Raw genomic sequence first — 21317 nt, 5'->3', positions numbered from 1 at the left:
GGCCTAGCCGCTCCGCGGCATGTGGGATCTTCCCGGACTGGGGCACGAACCCGTGTCCCCTGCATTGGCAGGGGGGGGGGGGTGCCCCCCCCCCCCCCAGATCCGCCAATCAAGTTGGCAGGGAGTTTCCACACATCCAGGCAGAGGGAATGCTTCGTCTCCCAGCCCCAGACCACCTCGTGGTTTTAAATCATCCACAGCAGCACCCCGTGTATGACTGTTGGGATCCTGGGTCATGGAATGTCAGGCTTGAGCCATCTCAGCTCAACACTGGGCTGGAACACAAACAGAGGTGATGGCTTGTTAGCAAACACTCACGGGGAGCTCAGGGGGTCCCTGGGTTTGCAGACCTGCACATGCAGCTCCCTGGATGACCAAGGCCACTTGATAAAGACAAACACCCACCAAAGCCACCAGAGCCAAGAGATGCGCTGCAAACTGGGTTTGAGAATCTGGACAGGGGGGTACCTCAGGCAGGGTGACTTGGAACACAGGGAAAAAGAAGGTCCTCCCATTGGCCAGGATGATGGGAGGCGGCTCTGTTCCAGGAAGCTGGCTGCCTGAAATGCAGCAGCTGCGGTGGGGCGGGGAAGACCACATGTCTGCAGTTCAGACAGATTGCTGGGAGTCACTGTTTGTCTGACATATGGGAAGGGGGCGGAGTCAGAGGCTAAGTTTAGGGGCCCATCACAGGCACCCTAGAGATAGGCATTGAAGTCTTCTCTGGGGAGAGCCTCAAAAAGGGCCCTAGGGGTCCAGTTCGTATCAAGGGAACTGTTACACCGGGTCCCTGCAATTCCCAAGGACAGTGCTGGGAACTAGGCCTCCAGTCTGGTCGTGAGTCGGTATGACTCTTCAACTCTAAAAGGCGACCTCATGGAGCCTCCTATCCCCTTCCTCCAAGCCTCTCTCCCACGAACCCTATCCTCGCCCTCCCCTTTCTCCTGGGTTACCCAGTTCTGACTCTCTAGTCCTCCATTCACTCCTCCTTCTCTCTGCCGCCTGTGTGCCCCCATGCGTGCACATCCTGTCTCCTGGGCTCCCTAACTTGGCCCCTGCCTCGCCAGACCCTCTTTTCTCCCCCTTTCCTCTGCGCTAACAGTATCCCCATTCATTCACTCTCTTGCTTCTTGTGTCCCTATTCATCACCCCTCCTCCTGCTAGACCCCCGGCTCTGCTTCCGGCCTCCCTGGTTTTTCCCCTCAGGCCTCCGCGCCGGTCCCACCCCTCCCGAAGCTGGGGCTGGTCTCTCGGCCTCGCCTAATCCTCCCACTCCTCTCAGCTTACGGGGCACAGGCTCCAGCCTCCCTCCGCCCAGAGCCCTCTCCGCCGCAGCCTGTCCCGGTCCCGCCTGGCTCAGCCCAGCCCCGGGCTCATCCTCCCCTCGCTTCCTCGCCCCCTCGGCCCCGCGTCCACTCCACCTGCAGCTGCGGCTCGGGAGGCCGAGGCTCCGCTCCAGGCGCGACCCCCACTTGCCTCCATCCCCTGGTCTGATTGGCCGCTGCTTGACAACCGACCCTCACAACAAAACCTCCGGCTCAGAGCCTCGCCTTCCTCACCTCCCGCACCAATCAGCCGCCGCGAGCGCCCCAACCCCCTCCGGGATTGACCAATAGAAGCAGGCGCTCCTGCCGCTTTTCCTTAGTGCCCTCCCCCTTTTCCTGAATTGGACTAATCACGAGGAAGGAGTGTTCAAGAGCCGCCCCTCGGCCTCTAATGAACCAATGCGAGCTGCCGTGTCCTTGATCCCGCCTCCGCCTCAAGATTTCTCTGTCCTCCCCTTTCCATCTCTTCCGCGAACCTAGTTTGCATTTTCAAAATTTGAGACGCCCTCCAAGGGCTGCTGCGCCAATCCCTTTAGCAACCGTCCCGGATTGACCAATCAGCGTCCGCATTATTAGCAAACCAATTCCAGGATAGCCAATGGGAAGGGGACCTCGGGAGCAGCGTGACGCCTCGGACCTTCCATCTGGAATTGGAGCGAAGGGGGGACGAGGCCTTAGTCAGCACTTTGCGGTAATTCCTATTTCTTACCTTTGCTCCTGGGCGGTGTTTCCGTGCTCTGAAGACTTTGCCGCCCCTCCCTGGCTCGGACGCCGGCTTGAATCCCCCACAGGAGGCGTAGAGGAAAACGGAGTCTGATTCCGGGTCCGAGTCAGTCGTGGAGCCCTGGAGGGAAGCCCCTACGGCCTCGGCCTCAATGAATGGATGAGTCGGCTGAACCCTTAGGCGGACCACCAACCTGGAACCCGAGAAAGGCCGACTTCGTTTGGGACTCGTGGGTGGAGTGGGCTGAGGGAAGGGTCGTGACCCGCCGTGAATTGGGGCCGCTACCCACGGAAGCCAGAGGAACAGAGGCAGGGGTCACAAAAATGTCTTGGGAGGGAGCCACTGGAACCATGTTTAGAGGGATATCATGCCCATGAGGTCAGAGCTGGGGTTAAGACTGAGACACATACTCTGGACAAGGTGTATTTTCAGAGCTTCCAATTTCTTGTCTGCAAAATGAGGGTCATCGCATACCCACCGCCACCGCCACCGCCACCGCCACCGCCAACACCACCACCACCACCACCACCACCACCACCACGGCTAGGGTGGCCCAGCTCACAGAGTGGGAATGGCAAGCCCAAGGTGTGTGCCCCAGAACTTGGGGTCTTGACTCTAGACTGCAAGGGACTGGATCCCAGCGCCTCTTCTTATCAGCCACTAATTAGCCATCTGTGAAATGGGGATGGCATTGCTGTATTAAATAAGCCTTGTAAAGGTGGTCCCAGGCCATAGATAAAGAAGGGAAGGAGAAAAAGGCTGGTGCTGGGGCCTGTGAACCATGAGGTACAAATGGCAAATTACAAGTCTTTATTTACAGGAAAATCAGAAGCAGCAGGAACAGATGGCTGCAGGGAGGTGGTGTGGCAGCAAAGCCAGGTGCCCAAGTGGATGGTCATTAGCTGGGCATAGGGAGCACGTGGGCCAGGCTTTGGGGGAGGTTGCTTTCTCTGGCAGCTTCACTGAGGCCTCAGGAGGGGCAAAGGACCACAGGTGTGGGGACTGAGAAGCATCAAACAAAGACTTGCAGTAACTCCACCAGGCGTGGGTCCTTGTAGAGCTTTTCCTCCAGAGCCCGGTACTTCAGTGGGGCCAGCTCCTTGTGTCTGAAATCAGGGGAGGAACGAGAGGTGGTGAAGGCTTACAAAGCTAGTGCTCAAGGCTCCTAGTGGGTCCTCTCAGCTCCTCCGTCTCCTCACCGATTGAGCCGCTGCTCCAGGACGCGGATGCGGAACATGGCCTGAGAGCAGTAACTCAGGTACAAGTCTTCATCCTCGGGCGTCAGGGTCACCTGGTTCTCCTGATACCACTGCTGCTGCTGCTGCAGCTCCTGGGTCTCCTGTGGTCACCGGGGAGAGCAGGAGGGCTGATGACAACTGACTCTTAGGCTGCAGGCTGAACTCCCTACAAGGGTCGGACCCACTACCCCTACTGACAGGAGCCAGAGAAGCACAGGCCTGGAGCCACTGGGGTCTTGTTTAGAGGGATATCATGTCCACGAGGTTAGAGCAGGGGTCAAGACTGACAGTCATGTGACTCTGGTCAAGGTACATTTTCAGACCTTCCAATTTGTTGTCTGCAAACCCCCGCCCCCCCCACCACAGAGCTCTTTGTGAAGCTTAAGTTAAGAGAATGCATGGGAACTGCGTGGTGTGTACCTGACCAACAGAAATGGGTCAAGGACTAGGAGCTGTTATAGGGCTCCATCCATCCACCCACTGCTCTCTCCCTCCCTCCCTCCCTTCCACCCAATGAACAAGTGTGAGGAAGGACAACTCGGTCATTTGGACACCCCAAGCACTGACATCCTCCTGCCCCGATTATTCCCTCACAAGTCTGTGAGATGGTGAGCAAACAGCCCTGGGCCCATTTTCTGGTTGAGGATGCTGAGGTCCCCTCCCCTGCCAGGGCCCTGGCTGCACCTTTTCAAACCGGGCCTGGATGAGGTTGGCCTTGTCGATGAGCCGCTGCTTGAAGTCACTGAGGCACTCATCCTTGAGGCGCACGGCCTGCCAGCGCGTCAGCTTCTCTCCCGGTGGGAGCTGTGCCAGAAACGGGGCCAGGTAGTCCAGCTGGGCCTCCGCCTGCCAAAGGTGCTCCTCGTGCATCACGCGCTCCTGTGGAGAGGGGGCCGGGGGGGGGGTCCTCTTCATCAACGTGACCGCACAAAACCAGGCCTCAAACCCTGAAGTGCTTGAGGCCTCAGAGGGGCCTGTGCTGTCTCTTGTAGACGCGATTATTGGTAACAGCCAACTCTCGTGTCTTACGTGAATTCACGTGTCTCTACTTGAGCCCCAGAACATACCCAACACTCAGCAGATGCTTGCTCAGTAAATGGTAATAAAGAGTGGTTTTTAATGATGTTAAATCAAAAACTGCTGGTGAGTCCCTTTTTCTCTTCCACCTGGGGCCTTATCTATGTCCTGTGTTGGCAGCCAGGGGCCAGTGAAGTTGGAGATGTGGGGGCTGATGCCCAGCCCTGAGAGTCTGAGAACCAGACATCTGATGCCCTGTCCTATCTCGCCAACCTCAACCAATTGGTTAGTGAAGGGGATTTAGAAGCTGGCCTCGAAAACCAAGCTGGGTCTTGCAACCTGAGGCGGTAACGTGAACGCCCTATGCGCAGGGGTCGGATAACTCAGGCCTGAGGCCAGAGTCAGCTCGTGAGGGCTACTGGCCCAGGTCGTGACCTCGAGGAGAGCCCCAGGTGGAGGTGGGCACACAAATTTCATTCTTTCCTCGTGCAGTAGAGGTCTTGGCTTGGCCACAGCCCCTGGAAGTGGGGGAGACCTGGCTTGCATCCTGAGTGCTCTTTGGGGTGACCCATGGAAATGGTCAGCTCAGCAGCAAGGACGACCACCATGGTGTCGATAACTTCCTCCCCTATAAAGGGCTTTCTGGAAGAATCCCTGATCATCCTCAGCACCCTGGAGGCGAGGGAGTGTGGCTGGGGGAGGGGTCAGGGAAAGCCAGGGCCTGGGCCAGGGAGCGAGGCTCACCATGGCCTCCCGATACTCCTTGCTCTTCTCGTTGCGCTTGGTGTCATAGATGGAGATGGTCAGCACATGCGCCTCCTCCTGTTCCTCCCGAAGCTTCAGGATCTCCAGCACCTGAATTGGGAAGTGGGGGCGGACGTGGTGAAGACACACCCCCACCCCTGCCACCTCCCATCTGCCCACTCTCCCTTGGGACCCGACCTCCAGCTCTGACTCCCAAGCCTGATGCCTGGCCAACTTCTCCTCGTTCTTCAGCTTCATCATGGCCTCGTACTGGTAGAGAAGCTTCTTGGTGTGCTCCATGGGCTCCACCTGGAACACGCACCACAGTGACATGGAGAAGCAGCAATGGCTGGGGTTGTAGGCAGATTCTGGAGCCAGACCTCCTGGGTTCAAATCTTCCCCTGCCATTTTCTAGCTGTGCAACCTCAAGGAAGTTGCTTAACCTCTCCGGGCCTGTTTCTTTCTTTCTTTTCTTTTCTTTTGTTTTTTTTTTGTGCCGTGGCATGAGGGATCTTAGTTCCCCGACCAGGGATCGAATCTGTACCCCCAGCAGTGGAAGCGCAGCATCCTAACCACTGGGACTGCCAGGGAATTCCCTTCCCTGGGCCTGTTTCTTCATCTATAAAAACACAGCTAATAATAAAAGAGGGACTGGAGACTCAGAGGGGCTAAGGAATGTGCCAGGAGAGTGAGAATCTGAACCAGGAAAACCAGCCCCGTGGAGCTGGTGAGATCTACTCCAGCCTTGGTCCCAGGATCTGCTCTCGCCCAGGACTGGGGGGCAGGGACAATGAGTAGTGGAGGCCAGCTGGGTTGTCTTTCTTGGTGGAAAAGAGGAAGATTTTCAGAGGCGTTCAAAGAGAAGTACCCCACATGGGAGCCCTTGATTTTCCCAAGGGGCAGAGATGAATTTCTATCCCAGTTCTCCCAAGTTGCTGGGACAGGACAGAGGGCCCCAGGGCTCTCTCCTCACCCCACCCCGACCTGCCCCTGCCCGCCACGGCCCCCAGGCGCACCTCAAAGCTGAGACACATGTCAGGCGTCATGATGATCTTGTTGCCCTTGCTGTCCCCCTCCGTGCGCCACAGGAACTCACACTTGGAGGCTGTGAGGTGGTCCTCACGGCAGTGGTAGCGCAGCTGGATGCGCTCATCCAGGATCAGAAACACGCGCTCTGCCACGTCTTCATCAGCAGGCTTCACAGGGTTGCGGAAGAATCGCTCTGTGATTTTCTGGCAGGCCAGAACGTGCGTAGAATGGGAGATGGGAAGGGATTTCTGTGCCTGACCCGACGACAGCAGCAAAGGACACTCAGGGATGCTGGGGTCTGGGGTCATTTGGGTGGTCATGTGGAACAGCCCCTCCCCGCTAAACAATGGATCTCAAGGCCCCAGGGGTTCTCGGTGTCTGGCCACTCCAGCCCTGGATGGTGCTGGATTTCTTGTCTAGCTTCCTCCACAAGATGGGGAGCTCACCACCTTTCCAGGCAGCCTGCTCTATAGCTAGACATCCCTTACTGCTAGAAAGAGCTTCTTTGCTATTCAGACATTAAACATAGGTTGCAAATAATTTGTAGTGATATGGAGAAAAAATCTCACATTTTAATGTTAAGAGGGTGATACAGGAATTCTACCTACCTACACACACACACACACACACACACACACACACACACACACACACACACATATAAATCTTAAGTTAGAAAAGATTCTCAAAACCAAACCTACTAATATGTGGTAATATCTGAGAGTTGGCATTCTGAGATATTTTTACTTTTTACATTTTTACATGTTTTCTAAATGTTTAGTCAGGAGTGCGGGGTTTTTTTGTTTTTTGTTTTTTTGCGGTACGCGGGCCTCTCACTGCTGCGGCCTCTCCCGTTGCGGAGCACAGGCTCGGGACGCGCAGGCTCAGTGGCCGTGGCTCACGGGCCCAGCTGCTCCGCGGCACGTGGGATCCTCCCGGACCGGGGCACGAACCCGTGTCCCCCGCATCGGCAGGCGGACCCTCAACCACTGTGCCACCAGGGAAGCCCACGCGTGTGTATTTTTTATAACAGTAAGGAAATAATACCTCCCTGGCCCAGTGGCTGAGGGCACTGTCTGGCATCGGACAGACCTGAGACTGTGTGTTTGGTAAAACTGGAAAGGTCGCTCAGTAAAGAAGTTTCCCCAGAGGGAGCCAGGGCTGTACCCCTCCAGGGGTAATCTTGGCCCACCAGAGGGGGCGGGCACCCTGTCCCCAGTCCCAGCGAGTGCTCACCACCACGGGCCGGGGGTTTGACTCTGCACTGTTCAGAGCCAACTTCTTGATCCGGGGCCCGAAATTGACATGGCGGTAGGAGAGGAGGTCGGGCCGCCCTTGGTAGTGCTCCGTCATTGTCCTGGGCGTCTCCTCCCGTTTGATCAGGCCGTCCACGCGGGCAGTTTCATAAAACTCCATGACGCGGTCCATCTCGGGTTGCATGGACGTGTATGAGTGCGCTGCCGGGGGAGGGGCCGTGGAGAGGGCTGGCTGAGCACTAGGAGCTCTGGCCCCTGGCTTGATAACCTGGCCCCCGGCCCCAGGGAGGAGCGTTAGTATGTAACCAGTGCCCTAGTGCTGGGTATTCAGGCTGCTTCCGACTTTTTTGCTATGATCAACACCATGATGAACGTCTGCAGTTTGCATTTTTTGTCCTTGCCTGCTATTTGCTGAGCGGTAGAACTGCAGGTCAAAAAGCCTACATATTTTAAAGCTATTATTGATTGTTTGCCCAACTGCTCTCCAGAAAAGTTGCGCCAGTTTGCTGTCATACCAGCAGTGACAGGGATTCACTTGCTCACACCTGGTAGGACCATTTCTTTTTCATCTTTGCCAACATAAGGGTTGTAAGATGGTCCCTTATTGATTTAGTTCCTTCCTTCCTTCCTTCCTTCCTTCCTTCCTTCCTTCCTTCCTTCCTTCCTTCCTCCCTCCCTCCCTCCCTCCCTCCCTCCCTCTCTCTCTCTCTCTCTCTCTCTCTCTCTTTCTTTCTTTCTTTCTTTCTTTCTTTCTTTTTTTAAAATTTCAACCACCAAGCAGGTTTGGTCATGTTTTTTAGATGTATATTGACCCTATGTTTTTCTTTTGTGAATTCTTGGATCAGGTTGTTAATTCCCAGGACGTGTTCTTCCCTCCCTTCCCAGCCTCCTGGGCTCATGGCCGTGTCTGCACCTCCATACTTCTGCCCTCTGCATCAGTCTTGTGGGGACACTTGTCAGTTTTCTTGCTCAGCATCCTAACCCCTGTAAATGTGGCCCCCACTGGGTGCCCGATCCCAGCCACAGCATAGGCTGCGGCCCTGCTTTGCCTTTCCTGGAAGAACCCTGTCAACGTTTCCTCGGATTTTCTGTGTTTCCCCTTACCTCCCACGTGTCTGCTTTGCCTAGGGAGGCAGAGGCCCTTTCTGTTGCTTGCCGCCCAAGAACCCTGTCAATACGTGGATACTGGTTCCTCCCACTACATGCCAGCTGCATGGAGGCTGCTCTAAGGAGCACGTGAGGCCCCCATCCTGGGCACCTAGCTGGCCTAGCAGTGGGGTCTACGCACCACGCAGAGCCTGGGGGTGGCCCGGCTTGAAGTAGTCGATGTTCAGGCCCGTGACCTTGTTTATGTGCTTCAGCTCCAGCATATCCTCCCGGTTCTGGAACCACTCCTTGATCTCCAAAGTCTTGGTACCTGTAGGCCCCAATGCGTGCTTGAAGCAGCCAGGCCAGCTCCCTCAGCCTCCATCCCACCGCTCCCAGCACACGGAGGCCAGCAGGGCCCGCATTCACACCAAGAGAGGGGCAGTGACATGACCGAGGTCACGTGGCATGTTGGGGGACCCAGCTCTCCTGCTCCCCGCAGCCAGGGCAGCCCCCTTACACTCCAAGTCCTCATAGGTGGTGAGGCGGCGCACGAGGCCGCTGTTGTCGAGGTGCGGGGCCCACTTCTCCAGCCTTGCCCTCTTGTACTGCATCACCTTCTTCCCGTTTGGGCAGCGGGTCTCGAACGCTGCAGACACAGAGTGGGCTGGGGTCGCTCCTCCCCAGATCGGGGGAAGGGAGGGCCAGCTCCCCCAGCCCCCCAGCCACTCGTCAGCCTCTGTGCACTGTGCTGTCTGCAAGGCTCCTCCAGCCCTCAAACCTGCTCCATGGAGGCACAGGAAGAGCCGCCAGAGGTGGCTCCTGCCCTGGAGGAGATCGCAGCTTGAGCCTGACCACACCGCGCTCTCACTGCCGGGCCTTGGCTGGAAACACCATCCCCGCCTGCCCTTACTGGGCTGACTTCTTCTGATCCCTTAAAACTTAGCTCCCATGACCTCTCCTCGCAGAAGCCCTTTCTGCCCCCCACCCCAGCCTCCAACCCCCTGGGTTCCCATGACAGCCTCTTTAGCCCTTCCTACCCTGTTGGGATGGCCTGGGCCTAGACCCGTGGGTCTAGGCACTCCCACACGGGAACCTCAGCAGCCAGCAGAGGTTGGCATGGGGCACAAGCGTGCCTGTCCCCCTGCTTTCCCTGCCTGCCCCTTTTTAGTCCTGAGACCCCCTGTGCCCTCTGGGTACTGTGCACAGTCTCCTCCTGGCAGAGTGGGGTGAGGGATGGGGACGGCTGTGTCCTGGTCCTTGGTCCTCCATCACCGGCCACACGCCATCATCCTGGGTGGGTTAACTGAGCCCTGTCCTGTATGCCAGACTGGGGTCAGGCCCCAGGCTGCAGAGCTGAGTGCGTATGTTGAGAAGGAAGAAATGAAGAGGTTGCAGCAGAAAGCAGGCCATGGGGGTGGAAATGAGGGACCAAGGCAGCCTCTGCTGGTATCCCCCTGTCTAGTTGTTGCCACAGACATCCCCAGAAGCCCGGAAACGAGTGAAAGTGCAATACCTTCTGGGGAGATCTCAATCTGCTCCACCCACGAGCACGGCATGTCGAAGCTCTTATCCTCATCCTCCTTGCCCTTTTGGGAGAAGTGGGGGTGGGGTGGTGGTTCTGATCAGGGCTGGGCCGTGGAGCCGAAGTTACGGTCAGAGCCTCTGCCTCATCCCCCACGACCAAGCTGGGGTGGCTCGTCAGCTCCCCCAGGGGAGCCCAGAGGTCTTGAGCAGTTCTGACCTGGCTTGACCCGAGACAGGGGGGAGAGGAGGAGTCAGCTCCTCCCTGTACCCACCTGGTGCCCGGCGAGGACAGCAACACCCTGCCCTGCATGCCCCACCTTCCCTCTGTCAACAGAGGCACGAGGAAAGCCACAGGCCCTTCATTAAAACTGAGGCTTGGGCTTCCCTGGTGGCGCAGTGGTTGAGAGTCTGCCTGCCAGTGCAGGGGACACAGGTTCGAGCCCTGGTCTCGGAGGCTCACACATGCCGCGGAGCAACTGGGCCCGTGAGCCACAACTACTGAGCCTGCGCGTCTGGAGCCTGTGCTCCGCAACAAGAGAGGCCGCGATAGTGAGAGGCCCCGCGCACCGTGATGAAGAGTGGCCCCTACTTGCTGCAACGAGAGAAAGCCCTCGCACAGAAACGAAGACCCAACACAGCCATAAACAAATAAATAAAATTAAACAAACAAACAAACAAACTGAGGCTCAAAGCAGTTAAGGGACTTGCCCAGGACCCCTAAGCCTCAGTTTTCTAGCTGTAAACTGAACCCCTTGGGAGGATTGACTGATAAATGTACATAAGGGTTTGGGACACTGCCTGGCTGCCCTTATTTTTTTTTTTTCTTTTTGAGCCTAGTTTCCCCATCTGGCAAATAAGGCCTGGTCTAGACAAATGGTCCTCAGGTTAGGTAACCACAGAAACTTGGCTAAAATTTTCTCAATGTAAAACTTTTCTCCCCACCAAATTGCTCAGACCTCTGAGGCCTGCTCAGCTAATCTGTTCACATTTTGAGGCCAGCAGGGGGCGCCAGTGCCCCAGGATTTACTGCACAGGGGAGGAGGCCCTCTGGTCTCCAGACATGAGGACGCTGGCAACACTCAACACCATGTGCAGGTGGGTCTACACAGCTATGCCAAGCACATCACACCAGTGGTCTCACTTTGTCCTCAAGCAGTCCCAGGAGGTAGAACAGAACCACCTTTGAGAACCCAGACTTGGGAGCCAGACTGTCAAATCCCAGGTTCAAATCCCAGTTCTGTCACTTACTGCCTGTGTAACTTTGGGTAGCTTACTTCACCCCTCTGTGTGTAAGTCTTCCTATCAGTAAAATGGGACACGATAATACTAGTACCCACCTCGCTGGGTAGTTGTGAAGACTTAGACAATTTAAGTTAAGCACCTACTGGCACTGAGAAAGGGGCATATGCACGTTACCTATGGGCTGAATTGTGTCCCCTCAAAATTCACATGTCCTAACACCCAGCACCCCAGAATGTGACTATATTTGGAGATAGGATCTTTTATTTTCTTTTTTTTTTTTTAATAAACATTTATTTTTGGCAGCATTGCTGCGCGTGGGCTGTTGCAGAGAGCAGGGGCTACTCTTCGTTGTGGTGCACAGGCTTCTCATTGCAGTGGCCTCTCTTGTTGTGGAGCACGGGCTCTAGGTGCGCGGGCTTCAGCAGTTGTGGCACACGGGCTTAGCTGCTCCGCGGCATGTGGGATCTTCCTGGAGCAGGGCTCATACCCGTGTCCCCTGCATTGGCAGGTGGATTCTTAACCACTGCGCCACCAGGGAAGTCCCTGGAGATAGGATCTTTAAAGAGGTAATTAAGTTAAACTAAGGTCATTAGGTTGGGCCCTAATCCAATACGACTGGTGTCCTTATAAGAAGAGGAGATTAAAACAGACACGCTCAGAGGGAAGAGGCTGAGGACACAGGGAGAAGGCACCATCTACAAGCCAAGGAGAAACCAACCCTGCCAACACCTTGACTTCCAGTCTCCAGGGCTGTGAGAAAACAAATTCCTATGGCTTAAGCCACCCAGTCTGTGGTACTTTGTTTTGGCAATTCTAGCAAATGAATACATCACTTATTACTACCATGAATGTAACCAACCCCACTCACGCATTTCACATGCAGACGCTGAAACTGAAGCTTCCAACAGTTAGGAAGTTTGCCCAAGATGTCAGAGCCAATAGTGAAGGCCTCTGGACCCCTGACTTCCACGCACAGGGCCTCATGCAGACCTGTCTGACGGCCCCTGACTAGGAGATCAGAGATGACCAGGCCATTGACCTTCAGAAGGGCTGACTGGATGGACAAGAAAGTGTGTGTGGAGGATCATGGTGACCACGCAGGAAAGGCCTGGATGTGAGGAATGGCTGGACCTGGGGCTCCCCTGGCTTGTGGAGAGGGTCTTATTGCCCTCCTCCAAGGGGCATGTTCTCTAGGTGCCGGGCAACCCCTGAATGCAAGTCCCAGCCCTCCCCTGCACCACTGGGGGGTCCTGGGCAGGTCACTGGACCTGTCTGGGCCTCAGTCTGTCCATCTGTAAAATGAGGGCATGGCCCAGGCCCTTCTGCTTTGAGGAATCTATAATTGGTCTATGTGGACTGCCCCCCACGCCATACCCATACACGTGGCGGGGACATGTGTCAGGCTGGCCCGAAGCAAGACAGGTTGTCAAGTCCCCTCCACTCCCCGGCCTCCACCCCTCAGAGGCTCACCAGATTTTCCGCATCATCGTCATCGTTCGTCCCGTCGTCCTCCTCCTCAGTCAGGGACAGGAGAGGCTTGTCGGTCTCCAAGAGCAGGTACTCCCACCTCACAGGGTCTCCCAGGTCAAAGACCAGGTCCTGGTGGAGGAGGGGATCGCTGAGAGCCCTCCACAGTCGCCACGCCCCCTCCTGCTCCATGGGGGGCAGGGAACTGCCACGCCCGGGGGCGGGGGGGGGGGAAGGCACCAGGCTGGGTCTCAGGGGGACAGAATGTGGCTCCAGGCCGCCTCTGAGCGTCCACACCTGCCCTCCTCTTTCCCACAGGGAGACCGAGGCCCCAGGGGGTAAGCTGTGACAAAGTGAGAGAGTGGCATGGACATATATACACTACCAAATGTAAAATAGATAGCTAGTGGGAAGCAGCCGCATAGCACAGGGAGATCAGATCAGCTTGGTGGTTTGTGACCACCTAGAGGGGCGGGGTAGGGGGGGGGGGGGGGGGGAAGGCACCAGGCTGGGTCTCAGGGGGACAGAATGTGGCTCCAGGCCGCCTCTGAGCGTCCACACCTGCCCTCCTCTTTCCCACAGGGAGACCGAGGCCCCAGGGGGGCTGGGACTCCCTTCCTGTGTTGGTCTCTGTGAGAGACTCGGAAACTCTCTGGCCTGGGATGGCCTGGATGTGGAGGTCAGTCTACACTGTCGGGGGAGAGTGGCACCCGGGCAGTGTTTAGGGCAAACGCAAGCCAGAGAGATTGTACAGGCAGGGAAATGGCAGGTTCATCGTTCTCACCCCGTGCCAGCAGGAAGGGAACTAGACATGCACGCAGAAGAGGGAAGTGCGAATTGCTCTTCCCTGGTGTGGGTCCTTCACCTATTTTCAGTCCAGCCCACCTGAGCCTGGGCTCACCTGCCAAATAACTCCCAGCAGGTGGGGAGCACCATATCCCCGTCTACCTCCCCGGGGTGGTGTGCCCCGGCTCCCAACTCCAAGATGGAAGCTGCCCACAATGGTTTCAACGTGAAGCCCCCCTGACGCCAGTCCTGATGCTACGGTCCTCACTGTCCTGAGTCCTGGAGGGCTCAGCTGGGAGGTGGGAGGGGCACACGATGGGAGGAGGGTAGTGAGGGAAAGAACTGCTTGTAGATTTAACAGCCGATAGTCCAGGCTTCGTGGAGAGGACGCAAATTACACAGACGTTTGAATTTCTTAAAATCATGTCCTCCATTCTGTCACTTTTTTTTTTTGGCTGCACCGTGGGGCTTGTGGGATCTTAGTTCCCCGACCAGGGATTGAACCCGGGCCCTCAGTAATGAAAGCTCGGAGTCCCAACCACTGGACAGCCAGGGAATTCCCCATTCTATCATTTTTGTAAGTAGTAAGCGGTAGTTAGATGTTTTGCTGCTTTATCTTAAAGTTCTATCTCTATAGGAAAAGCATAAACGAAGGGACAACTACGACATCCCAGTCTCTGAGTGGTGCCTCACTCCAACGCCATTTCAGGGTTCTTTGAAGGGGACTTCCCTGGAGGTCCAGTGATTAAGACTCCGCGCTTCCAATGACGGGGGCGCGGTTTCAATCCGTGGTCAGGGAACTAAGATCCCACATGCCACGTGGCGTGGCCAAAAAATAAATTAGGAAGAAAAAAAAAATCAAGGTTCTTTGAAGGAACAAAGCAACCGCTCCTGTGCTCATGGGGCAGTAAAAGTGACAGCCAGTGTCACGGTCTCTTTCTTCGTGCCCTCACTTGGTGATGCAGTACTGCCCCTCTGGCCTCACTTTCCCACCAGGCCACCCTTCCATCTTCATCTCATAACTTCTATTATCCCTGATATAAATTTCCTCCACCTGGCACTGGTACAGGGTGTGCTGGGGGGCGGCTGAAGGAACTTCCACCCAGAAGAGGGCCAAAGGAGGACTGCAGCGGCCTGCGAAGGGCCGTTATCCCTCAGAGGGCTCTGACCACCATGGCGGCTACGAGCTTGGGCTCTGGGGGAGGTGGTCTGGGCTCTGCCCCATCTGTGTGGTGAGGAAGACGTTCTTTCTCTAAAATGACAGTAACGCTAGCTAACCTTTACTGAACAGCATGGGATTATTCTAAGCACCTACCGAATGTTATTTTCCACAGCCCTGTGAGGTCGTTGAGGACCGAGCCACCCTGGACGCAGGGGCTCAGGGAGGCTGGGGGCTGGCTGTGTCTCCTTTGCTGAAGGCAGATGCATCTGAATGTGTATCAAATCTGCCCGCCTCCCACACGGGGGCGACAGCAGTCCCTCGGAGGTGTTCACTTCGGTATAGGGGGCGAGGGGCCCAGGACCTACCTTTGGGAAACTGGCCTGGTTGTAAATGGAGGACCTTGGAAATAACAAAAGAGCACAGGACTTGGTGCCTGGAGCCTGTCTCTCTTTTGATTTGCATACAGCTCGATGAATTTCCATAAATTGGGTGCACCCAGGTTCCCTGCCCCCGGATCAAGAAATAGAACATTGTCCAGAACCCCAGAAAGTCCCCTGGTATCCAGTTACAACCTCCCTCCAACTGTGTGCACGTATTTTCAACTTCTGTAAATGGCACTGAGTTTTTTATACATATGTATATGTATGGAAATTCATTGAGCTGGACGTGTAGGATGAGTGCACTTTCTTGCATGTGTATTGCGCTTCAATACAACATTTAAAAAAAATCAGATGAACTAACAATCCACATTTTATAAGAATATACAAACCAAAAGAGCGACAATAATCATATTGAAACGATTATGTATGGGCAAAGGAGTGGGCCCTGGGCACTCAGCTACAGGGAAAGTCCAAAGCCCTCCTGGCCTGGTGGCCAGATCTCCCCACAGGTCACACCTGCCTTCACCCACTGTGCCTGCCACACCCGCCCAGGCCCCGCCCAGCACCTTGCAGCAGTTCCAACAGTCCTGCATGTTGATCCAGTAGTTCTTGTGGTTCCAGAGGCTCTCTATTCCCAGGAAGTGGTCGTCTTGGGTGCTGTAGCTGCGTGCAGTGAACGGGTCAATGAAAAAGCTCTCAGGCACCTCGCGTTTCCCCGACAACACCAGGACCCAGGAGTGTACCCGCAGGCCGTGCAGGGGGTCGGTCTTTGCACTCTCCTGCTCCTGCATGGAAAAGGTGGGTGACCATGAGCCAGATGGACGGGAAGGGGGCCATCAGGGGCCCAAACATCTCCCTGGGGCTGGGGAACTGGCGAGAGAACTGAATGCTGATCCACACCGCACTGTTGGCTGGCTTTGCGACCTTAAGGACATCACCCCACCTCTGAACCCATCTTCTTATCAATAAAATGGGAGGATCTGACTCGACCTGTGGTTTACAAACTTGACCTTTTAGAGCTCTAGGGTATCTGGGATTCACTGTCTTTCCATGTTGTGATTCTGGGTGAGATTTCATCCAAAGAAAGATAGAGGGACGCCATGTGGCTTCATTGTCTGCATCCCTTTGGGCAAAGGGTCACTGTGCCATGTTCATTATTGCATCCCCAGGGCCCGGACCAGAGTAGACCCTCAATAAATACTATATGGAAGGAAAGGAAAGAAGGGAGGGAGGAAAAATAGGTGAGAGGGATGATGAGAGTGTGGGTGGATAGAAGGAGAGATTGGAGGATGGATGGATGGAAGGAAGGATGGGAGAATGGATGTAGAGCGTATGTAGGTAAATCTTCAGTGAGAGTCTGAACAAGGACACCAGAACTGCACAGCATAAAATGAGTTCTCTGATGTTAGAACTCTGTCACCAGAAGCTGGCCGACTACCCTGGGGATTCCCACTAGGCCGGGCAGAGATCGGGGGTGGTGGAAGCTTGGAGGAGGGGATTTGGACCTGGGGGCCCATAAACACAACCCTTCGTGACCCGTGTCTGTTTCCCCATTCCCAGCAACCCCCGCTCTGGAGCTGAGTTCAAGGGTTGAGGGCTGAGGATGGCGGACCCACCGCGAGGCGCTCCCCCTGCTTCAGCCGCCTCTCTTCCTCGGCCTTGACTGCCTCCTGCCTTTTAATCTCCTGCTCCCACTCGAACCTGCTTGTCAGGTCCCTGGGCGGTTTGACGGCATACTTCTTAGGTGGTGCCTTTTCCTCCTCCTTGACCATCTGTCACCCAACAAGAGAGAAAGGGTCAGCAGCCCTTAGTGGCCCGCCTGCACAGCTGCTCCTGGAGCCTGCTGGCTTTCTGACCCTGAAAGTAGAAAGAGCCTCAGCTCCAGACCTGTGGCCATGGGCCAGTCCTCCCACTTCCCTAACCACGGGCTCTTCTGTAAAAGTCACTGAGAATAATGAGAACATTTTCCCCAGGGTTATTCTGACAAGTAAAGACAGGAAAATGTCCGTCTGAGCTGCCCATCCGGGTAGGAGCTCAGGAAATGCGATTTCCCCTCTTCATTCCCCACGGCCTAGACTAGCTACGATCTGGATCTGATCTAGAAAGTGGGGCAAATTGCCCGGAGTCAGATTTTCCAGATTTTGTCACTGCAGGATTTCATATGTTGACTTGAAGTGAGAGTTTACTGGGCTAGGAAAGAGAACAAAGCCTTTGTGTGTGTGCGTTTGTGTGTGTGTGTGCACACGAGCACGCACGTGTATACAAATGTGTGCTAGGCGGCAAGAAAAATGTCCAGGAAAGGACACCACAGAGGCTGCATAAGGAGGCCTATTATGAGGAAGAAATAGTGAATCTCCATGGTTTAGAGTCAGACAGACTGGGCCTTAGCTCCCGGGTCCCCATTTACCAGCTATGTGACTTTAGTCACAAAAATTGTTTCATCTCGACACACTCACCTGTGAAAGAGAAGTGATAATTCCTACCACGCAGCGCTATTGAGAGGAGCAACCAAGTCAATGGACATGTGAGTTTTTTATAGACTGGAACGCTCTCAGCATCCATTAGCTATTGATATCATTGTCATAATTAAAATTTGGGCTAAGAGGCCCGTATGTGAGTTCTCAGGCCTTTGGAGCCAAAAGCAGTGATGGAGCTTTTTTGTTCCATCTTTCTTGGGGAGGTGGCCCTGAGAGAGCAGGCAGGGCTCTCACCTGGTACCTCCCCCTCCTTCTCCACCAGACTGCAGCCCCGGGGGCCCCAGGTGCTCACACAGGTGTAACACAGGTGCATGTGCATCATGCCGGATGCCCCAGGCCCCTGGATCCTCTGCCCTGAGCTGCAGACACCCACTGGGGCTTGACCCTGATCACAGAGTCCTGGAATCAATCCAGTTCATGAAAAGCATTTTCTGCCAGTAGTATGGCTATTTTCCAAATGCAGAGAGATGCTTTTATGATTCCCACAGTTAAATTCACTTAAGAGTGTTGTGTTCACAGCAGCCTCGGGTCATTATGGTGCTCTCAGTCAACTGATATGAAAACACAACCACCAGCTGCTGGAGGGCGGGTGAATTTTGTACTGTTAAGAGGTCCTTTTTACCTGGGAGGGGGAAATAAAAAGAAGTAAACGTCTGTCTGTTTGTCTGCATTTTCCTTATATGAAAATGGCTGGATGGATTTTTATCAAATGCACAGGATAAATTTGGAAGAATTTGGCTTAAGATATCAGCCATACGGCATTCACAAATGCGGGTAACACAGTAGCCGAAACTGAGTTACAACAAGGGGAGAGGAGCAGCCAGTTTGGAGAAATGGGCTGTGTGTATTAAGATGCCAAAGATGGAGGAACCATCAGTGGTTTGAAATATGAACTCCTGAAGGGCTGCCTGGCGATGGAGCCGGGGCGGAAGCGGCAGGGACAGGTGGCTTTAAGGGTGGCGTGTCTTGCGCGATGCTGAGGGCAGCACAAGCCTGGCCGTACCTCCTTGGGCTTCACGGTGAGTGGGCACACCTCCCGAGTCAGGTCCATGTGGCACAGGTCCTGTGAGCCATAGCCGTAGACGCAGTAGGCATCGTAGCCGGCGCCGAGGAGCATGGAGCAGAGCAGCGTGCTGAAGTCGAAGCAGTTGCCCTCCTGGTACTTGAGCACCACGGTCGGGGAGTACAGGTAGGAGGGCTGGGCACAGCGAGCTGCTCAGCATAGCCACCCGGTTGCCCCCACCCGCCCTCCCTGCTCAGCAAGGGCTGGGCGACGGGGCCAGGGGGCCGGCTGGGCCCCAGCAGGGCTCCTCCCCTTTGTCAGGTTAGGGAGCCTGCTAAGAATGGGGTGAAAACCACAGATCCCATGTCCATAAAGTGCAATCCAGGTTTGCCTATAATTGCAAGGGGCCATGGACTTCCTGATGGGAAAGACCATCTGGGATGTAGAAGCCTCTGGTCTGTTGCTCTCTGATTGGTCATTTTATGGTTTTATTCCAGAGTTACCCTCACCTTTTACCTCCATCCTTCTTTTCTCTCTGTTTTTCAGTTCTCCACCGTGTACACAGCCTCATCTCCCTCCCTCCATTCTTAATGAGATTGAGCTGGTCAGAAGCCCAGAGATGTGACCCTGGACCATGGGCAGCAGGCCCTCCCCTCTCTCTCCTTTCCCACCTCCCGAAGTCCTGAAAGGAAGATTCTGAAGGCAGAAAGAGGCTAAAGCAGCCCAAGAGGTGGGAGCCCGGGGACCAGGCTGGCTGTGTGACCTCAGGCAAGCGGCTCTCTCTGCCCAGACAGACTCATGGGCTGTGTCCTGAGGCTGGCCAAGCCTCCTTCTCCCGACCCGCCTGGCTGCCCATCTCAGGCCTCATGGCAGCCCCAGGTGGTGTTTACCGGCTTGAGGGGGTCGGGCAAGGGCACCGCAGACAGGAAGTCTGAGACAAACTGGGCGCAGGTGTCCCAGTTGTAGAGCTCAGGGTAGGGCATCAGTGTGGGCCGGATGGTCGTGCTCACGAACTTCTGCAAAGGGAGAGACCACAGGTCCTGGGGGGAGCGCTCCACCTGGGAGGAGACCATGGTGCTCCCAGGAGGCCGGGAGCCTCGGGGTCGAGGGGGGCGGCGGCTCTCTGGCCTCAGGCTCCTCCTCGGTGCCTTGGGAGTTGGAGGAAGGGATCCCTCAAGGCCCTTCTCCACAGATCTAGAATAACCCCGTGCTGTCCAGGGTGCAGCGATGTGATCATCACCGCCCCACTCGGTGCCGCCAGACCTGCACCACCTCCCCGATCCCCCAACAGCCCTGTGAGGCAGGTCCCGCTGACAGATGAGGAAGCCGAGGCTCTGCGAGGTGAGCTGACTTGCTCAGGTTCACCGTCAGTAGCAGAGCTGGGTCTGTCGACCACCCTGGGGCTGGGGGCCAGGCCTCTGGGGTCTCCCTGTGAATTTGAGGAAGGCCCCACCTAAGGGGCAGCCCCGGTGCAGATCCCACTGATGGCAGCAGGGCGGATGCAGGCCTGGGGTTACCAGATCCAGAGAAGAGGGGACTAGGGATCTGGACGGGAATGGCTGAGTTTCAAATGCTGGCAGCTAATACCAGGGTGAAAAATCACCAGGTGGGCCAGATAAAACAGTCTGTGAGTCCCTGTCAGCCTATGGGCTGCTGCTTTGCAACCCTTGGATTTATCCCCTGCCATGCCATCTACAGGTGGGGAAACTGAGGCCCAGAGAGACTCAGGGATGTGCCCTGGGTCACAGGGCGGGAAGGAAGGAGGCCAGTGCTTGGGTCCTGGCCCATTTTGTCTTATTTCTCGGCTTTTCCCTGCATAGGGCTGGCCTCGGGGGCCGGAGACCGCACTGCGTGTCTGGCTGCCCCTTAGGCAGGGTGTGCAGGCTCCAAGCCACCACAGGCCCCCAGGGGTGACTCACAGCAGGCCTCCTGGGGCCTGTGGACATTTGAGTTTATATGCTGCCCCTGAAATATAAGCTTTGACCCACGAGAGGTCTGTGCCTGGCCCACCTCCCTCCACCCTCTGCTCTCCAGCCCCTGGCCCTGCCCAGTCTTACAGGCACTTTGCACTCGTTCACTGGGTACAAGAAGAGGGGCACGCGGTCTGGGCACAGGTGGCTGTACTGACGGGAGAAGTTGTCTGCCACCTGCAACAGGTGTTCCTCCTTGGGCGTGTTGCTTTGGTAGGAAAGGGGCAGCTTGGAGGTGTCAATAGCATCCTTGGTAAAAGTCCTGTGTCCATAAGAGGGGTGGCATCAGTGTGCGTGAGGCTGGGCCTGGCACACAGGGAGCCCTCCATCCACTTTAGCTGCCTTTGCTCTATCCCGTCCTCATTAAATCCTCACAACTACCTAGGAGGAAAGTATCATTCTTATCAGCTGCCCTTTTAAACAGATGAGGGAAATGAGGCACGGAGAGTTTGAGTGACTTGCCCAGGGTCACACAGCTAGGGAGGGGCAGAGTGGGGACTTGGACCAGGCAACCTGAAAGCACAGCCCTCACTCCTAACCACCTCCTTCTATGTCCTGGTCCTGCCTCCCAGCCCAGGTACCACCATTCTGCCCGGCTCTCCCGCTGCCCGGCCCTGGTCTGACTCTCCCTGGGGCTGCTGGGCCAAAGCCCCCACCTTCCCCACCCCCGGCACTCACGAGGGCTTTTCCGGGATGGAGACCTCAATCTCCGACAGCTTCCTCTCCAGGTCTCTGAGCATCTCCTGCGTCCTGGTGGTGTCCTCCTTCTGCACCTCCAATGGCCTCATCATTTTCTCGGCCCTCTCGGCCCGCTCGGCCTCCTCTTCCTCCTCCACTTTCTCCTTCAGGACCTCCATCTGCCGTGTCTCCAACTGTCTAGAGAT

At 55.8% G+C, this 21317-nt stretch overlaps 1 protein-coding gene across 1 annotated transcript; it reads right to left on the bottom strand.

Annotated features, from left to right (window-relative positions):
* Positions 1–2928: 2928 nt before the first annotated feature.
* DRC7 (dynein regulatory complex subunit 7) lies at positions 2929–21317 on the bottom strand. Its single transcript, XM_007468296.1, has 17 exons — positions 21112–21317; positions 20521–20695; positions 19354–19479; positions 18464–18658; positions 16600–16755; positions 15550–15768; positions 12659–12787; positions 9936–10008; positions 8940–9068; positions 8622–8750; positions 7314–7534; positions 6065–6280; positions 5247–5357; positions 5049–5159; positions 3972–4166; positions 3249–3388; positions 2929–3155 (listed from the first exon to the last, which is right to left on the bottom strand). Exons 1-17 carry the CDS (start codon positions 21288–21290, stop codon positions 3062–3064), a joined length of 2598 nt encoding a protein of 865 aa, XP_007468358.1. The 5' UTR covers positions 21291–21317; the 3' UTR covers positions 2929–3061.

Source organism: Lipotes vexillifer, unplaced genomic scaffold, assembly GCF_000442215.2.
Source record: "Lipotes vexillifer unplaced genomic scaffold, Lipotes_vexillifer_v1.1 scaffold1347, whole genome shotgun sequence".
NCBI lineage: Eukaryota > Metazoa > Chordata > Mammalia > Artiodactyla > Lipotidae > Lipotes > Lipotes vexillifer.
The sequence above is the reverse complement of the archived record's forward strand: the minus strand, read 5'-3'. Positions and strand labels throughout refer to the sequence as shown.

Coding starts and splice junctions, on each gene's coding strand:
- DRC7 (XM_007468296.1), bottom strand. CDS start 21,290: ATGGAGGTCCTGAAGGAGAAAGTGGAGGAGGAAGAGGAGGCCGAGCGG. Junction 16,756..18,463: donor TCACCGTGAAGCCCAAGGAG/GTACGGCCAGGC, acceptor GTTGGGTGACAG/ATGGTCAAGGAGGAGGAAAA. Junction 5,160..5,246: donor CTTGGGAGTCAGAGCTGGAG/GTCGGGTCCCAA, acceptor TTCCCAATTCAG/GTGCTGGAGATCCTGAAGCT.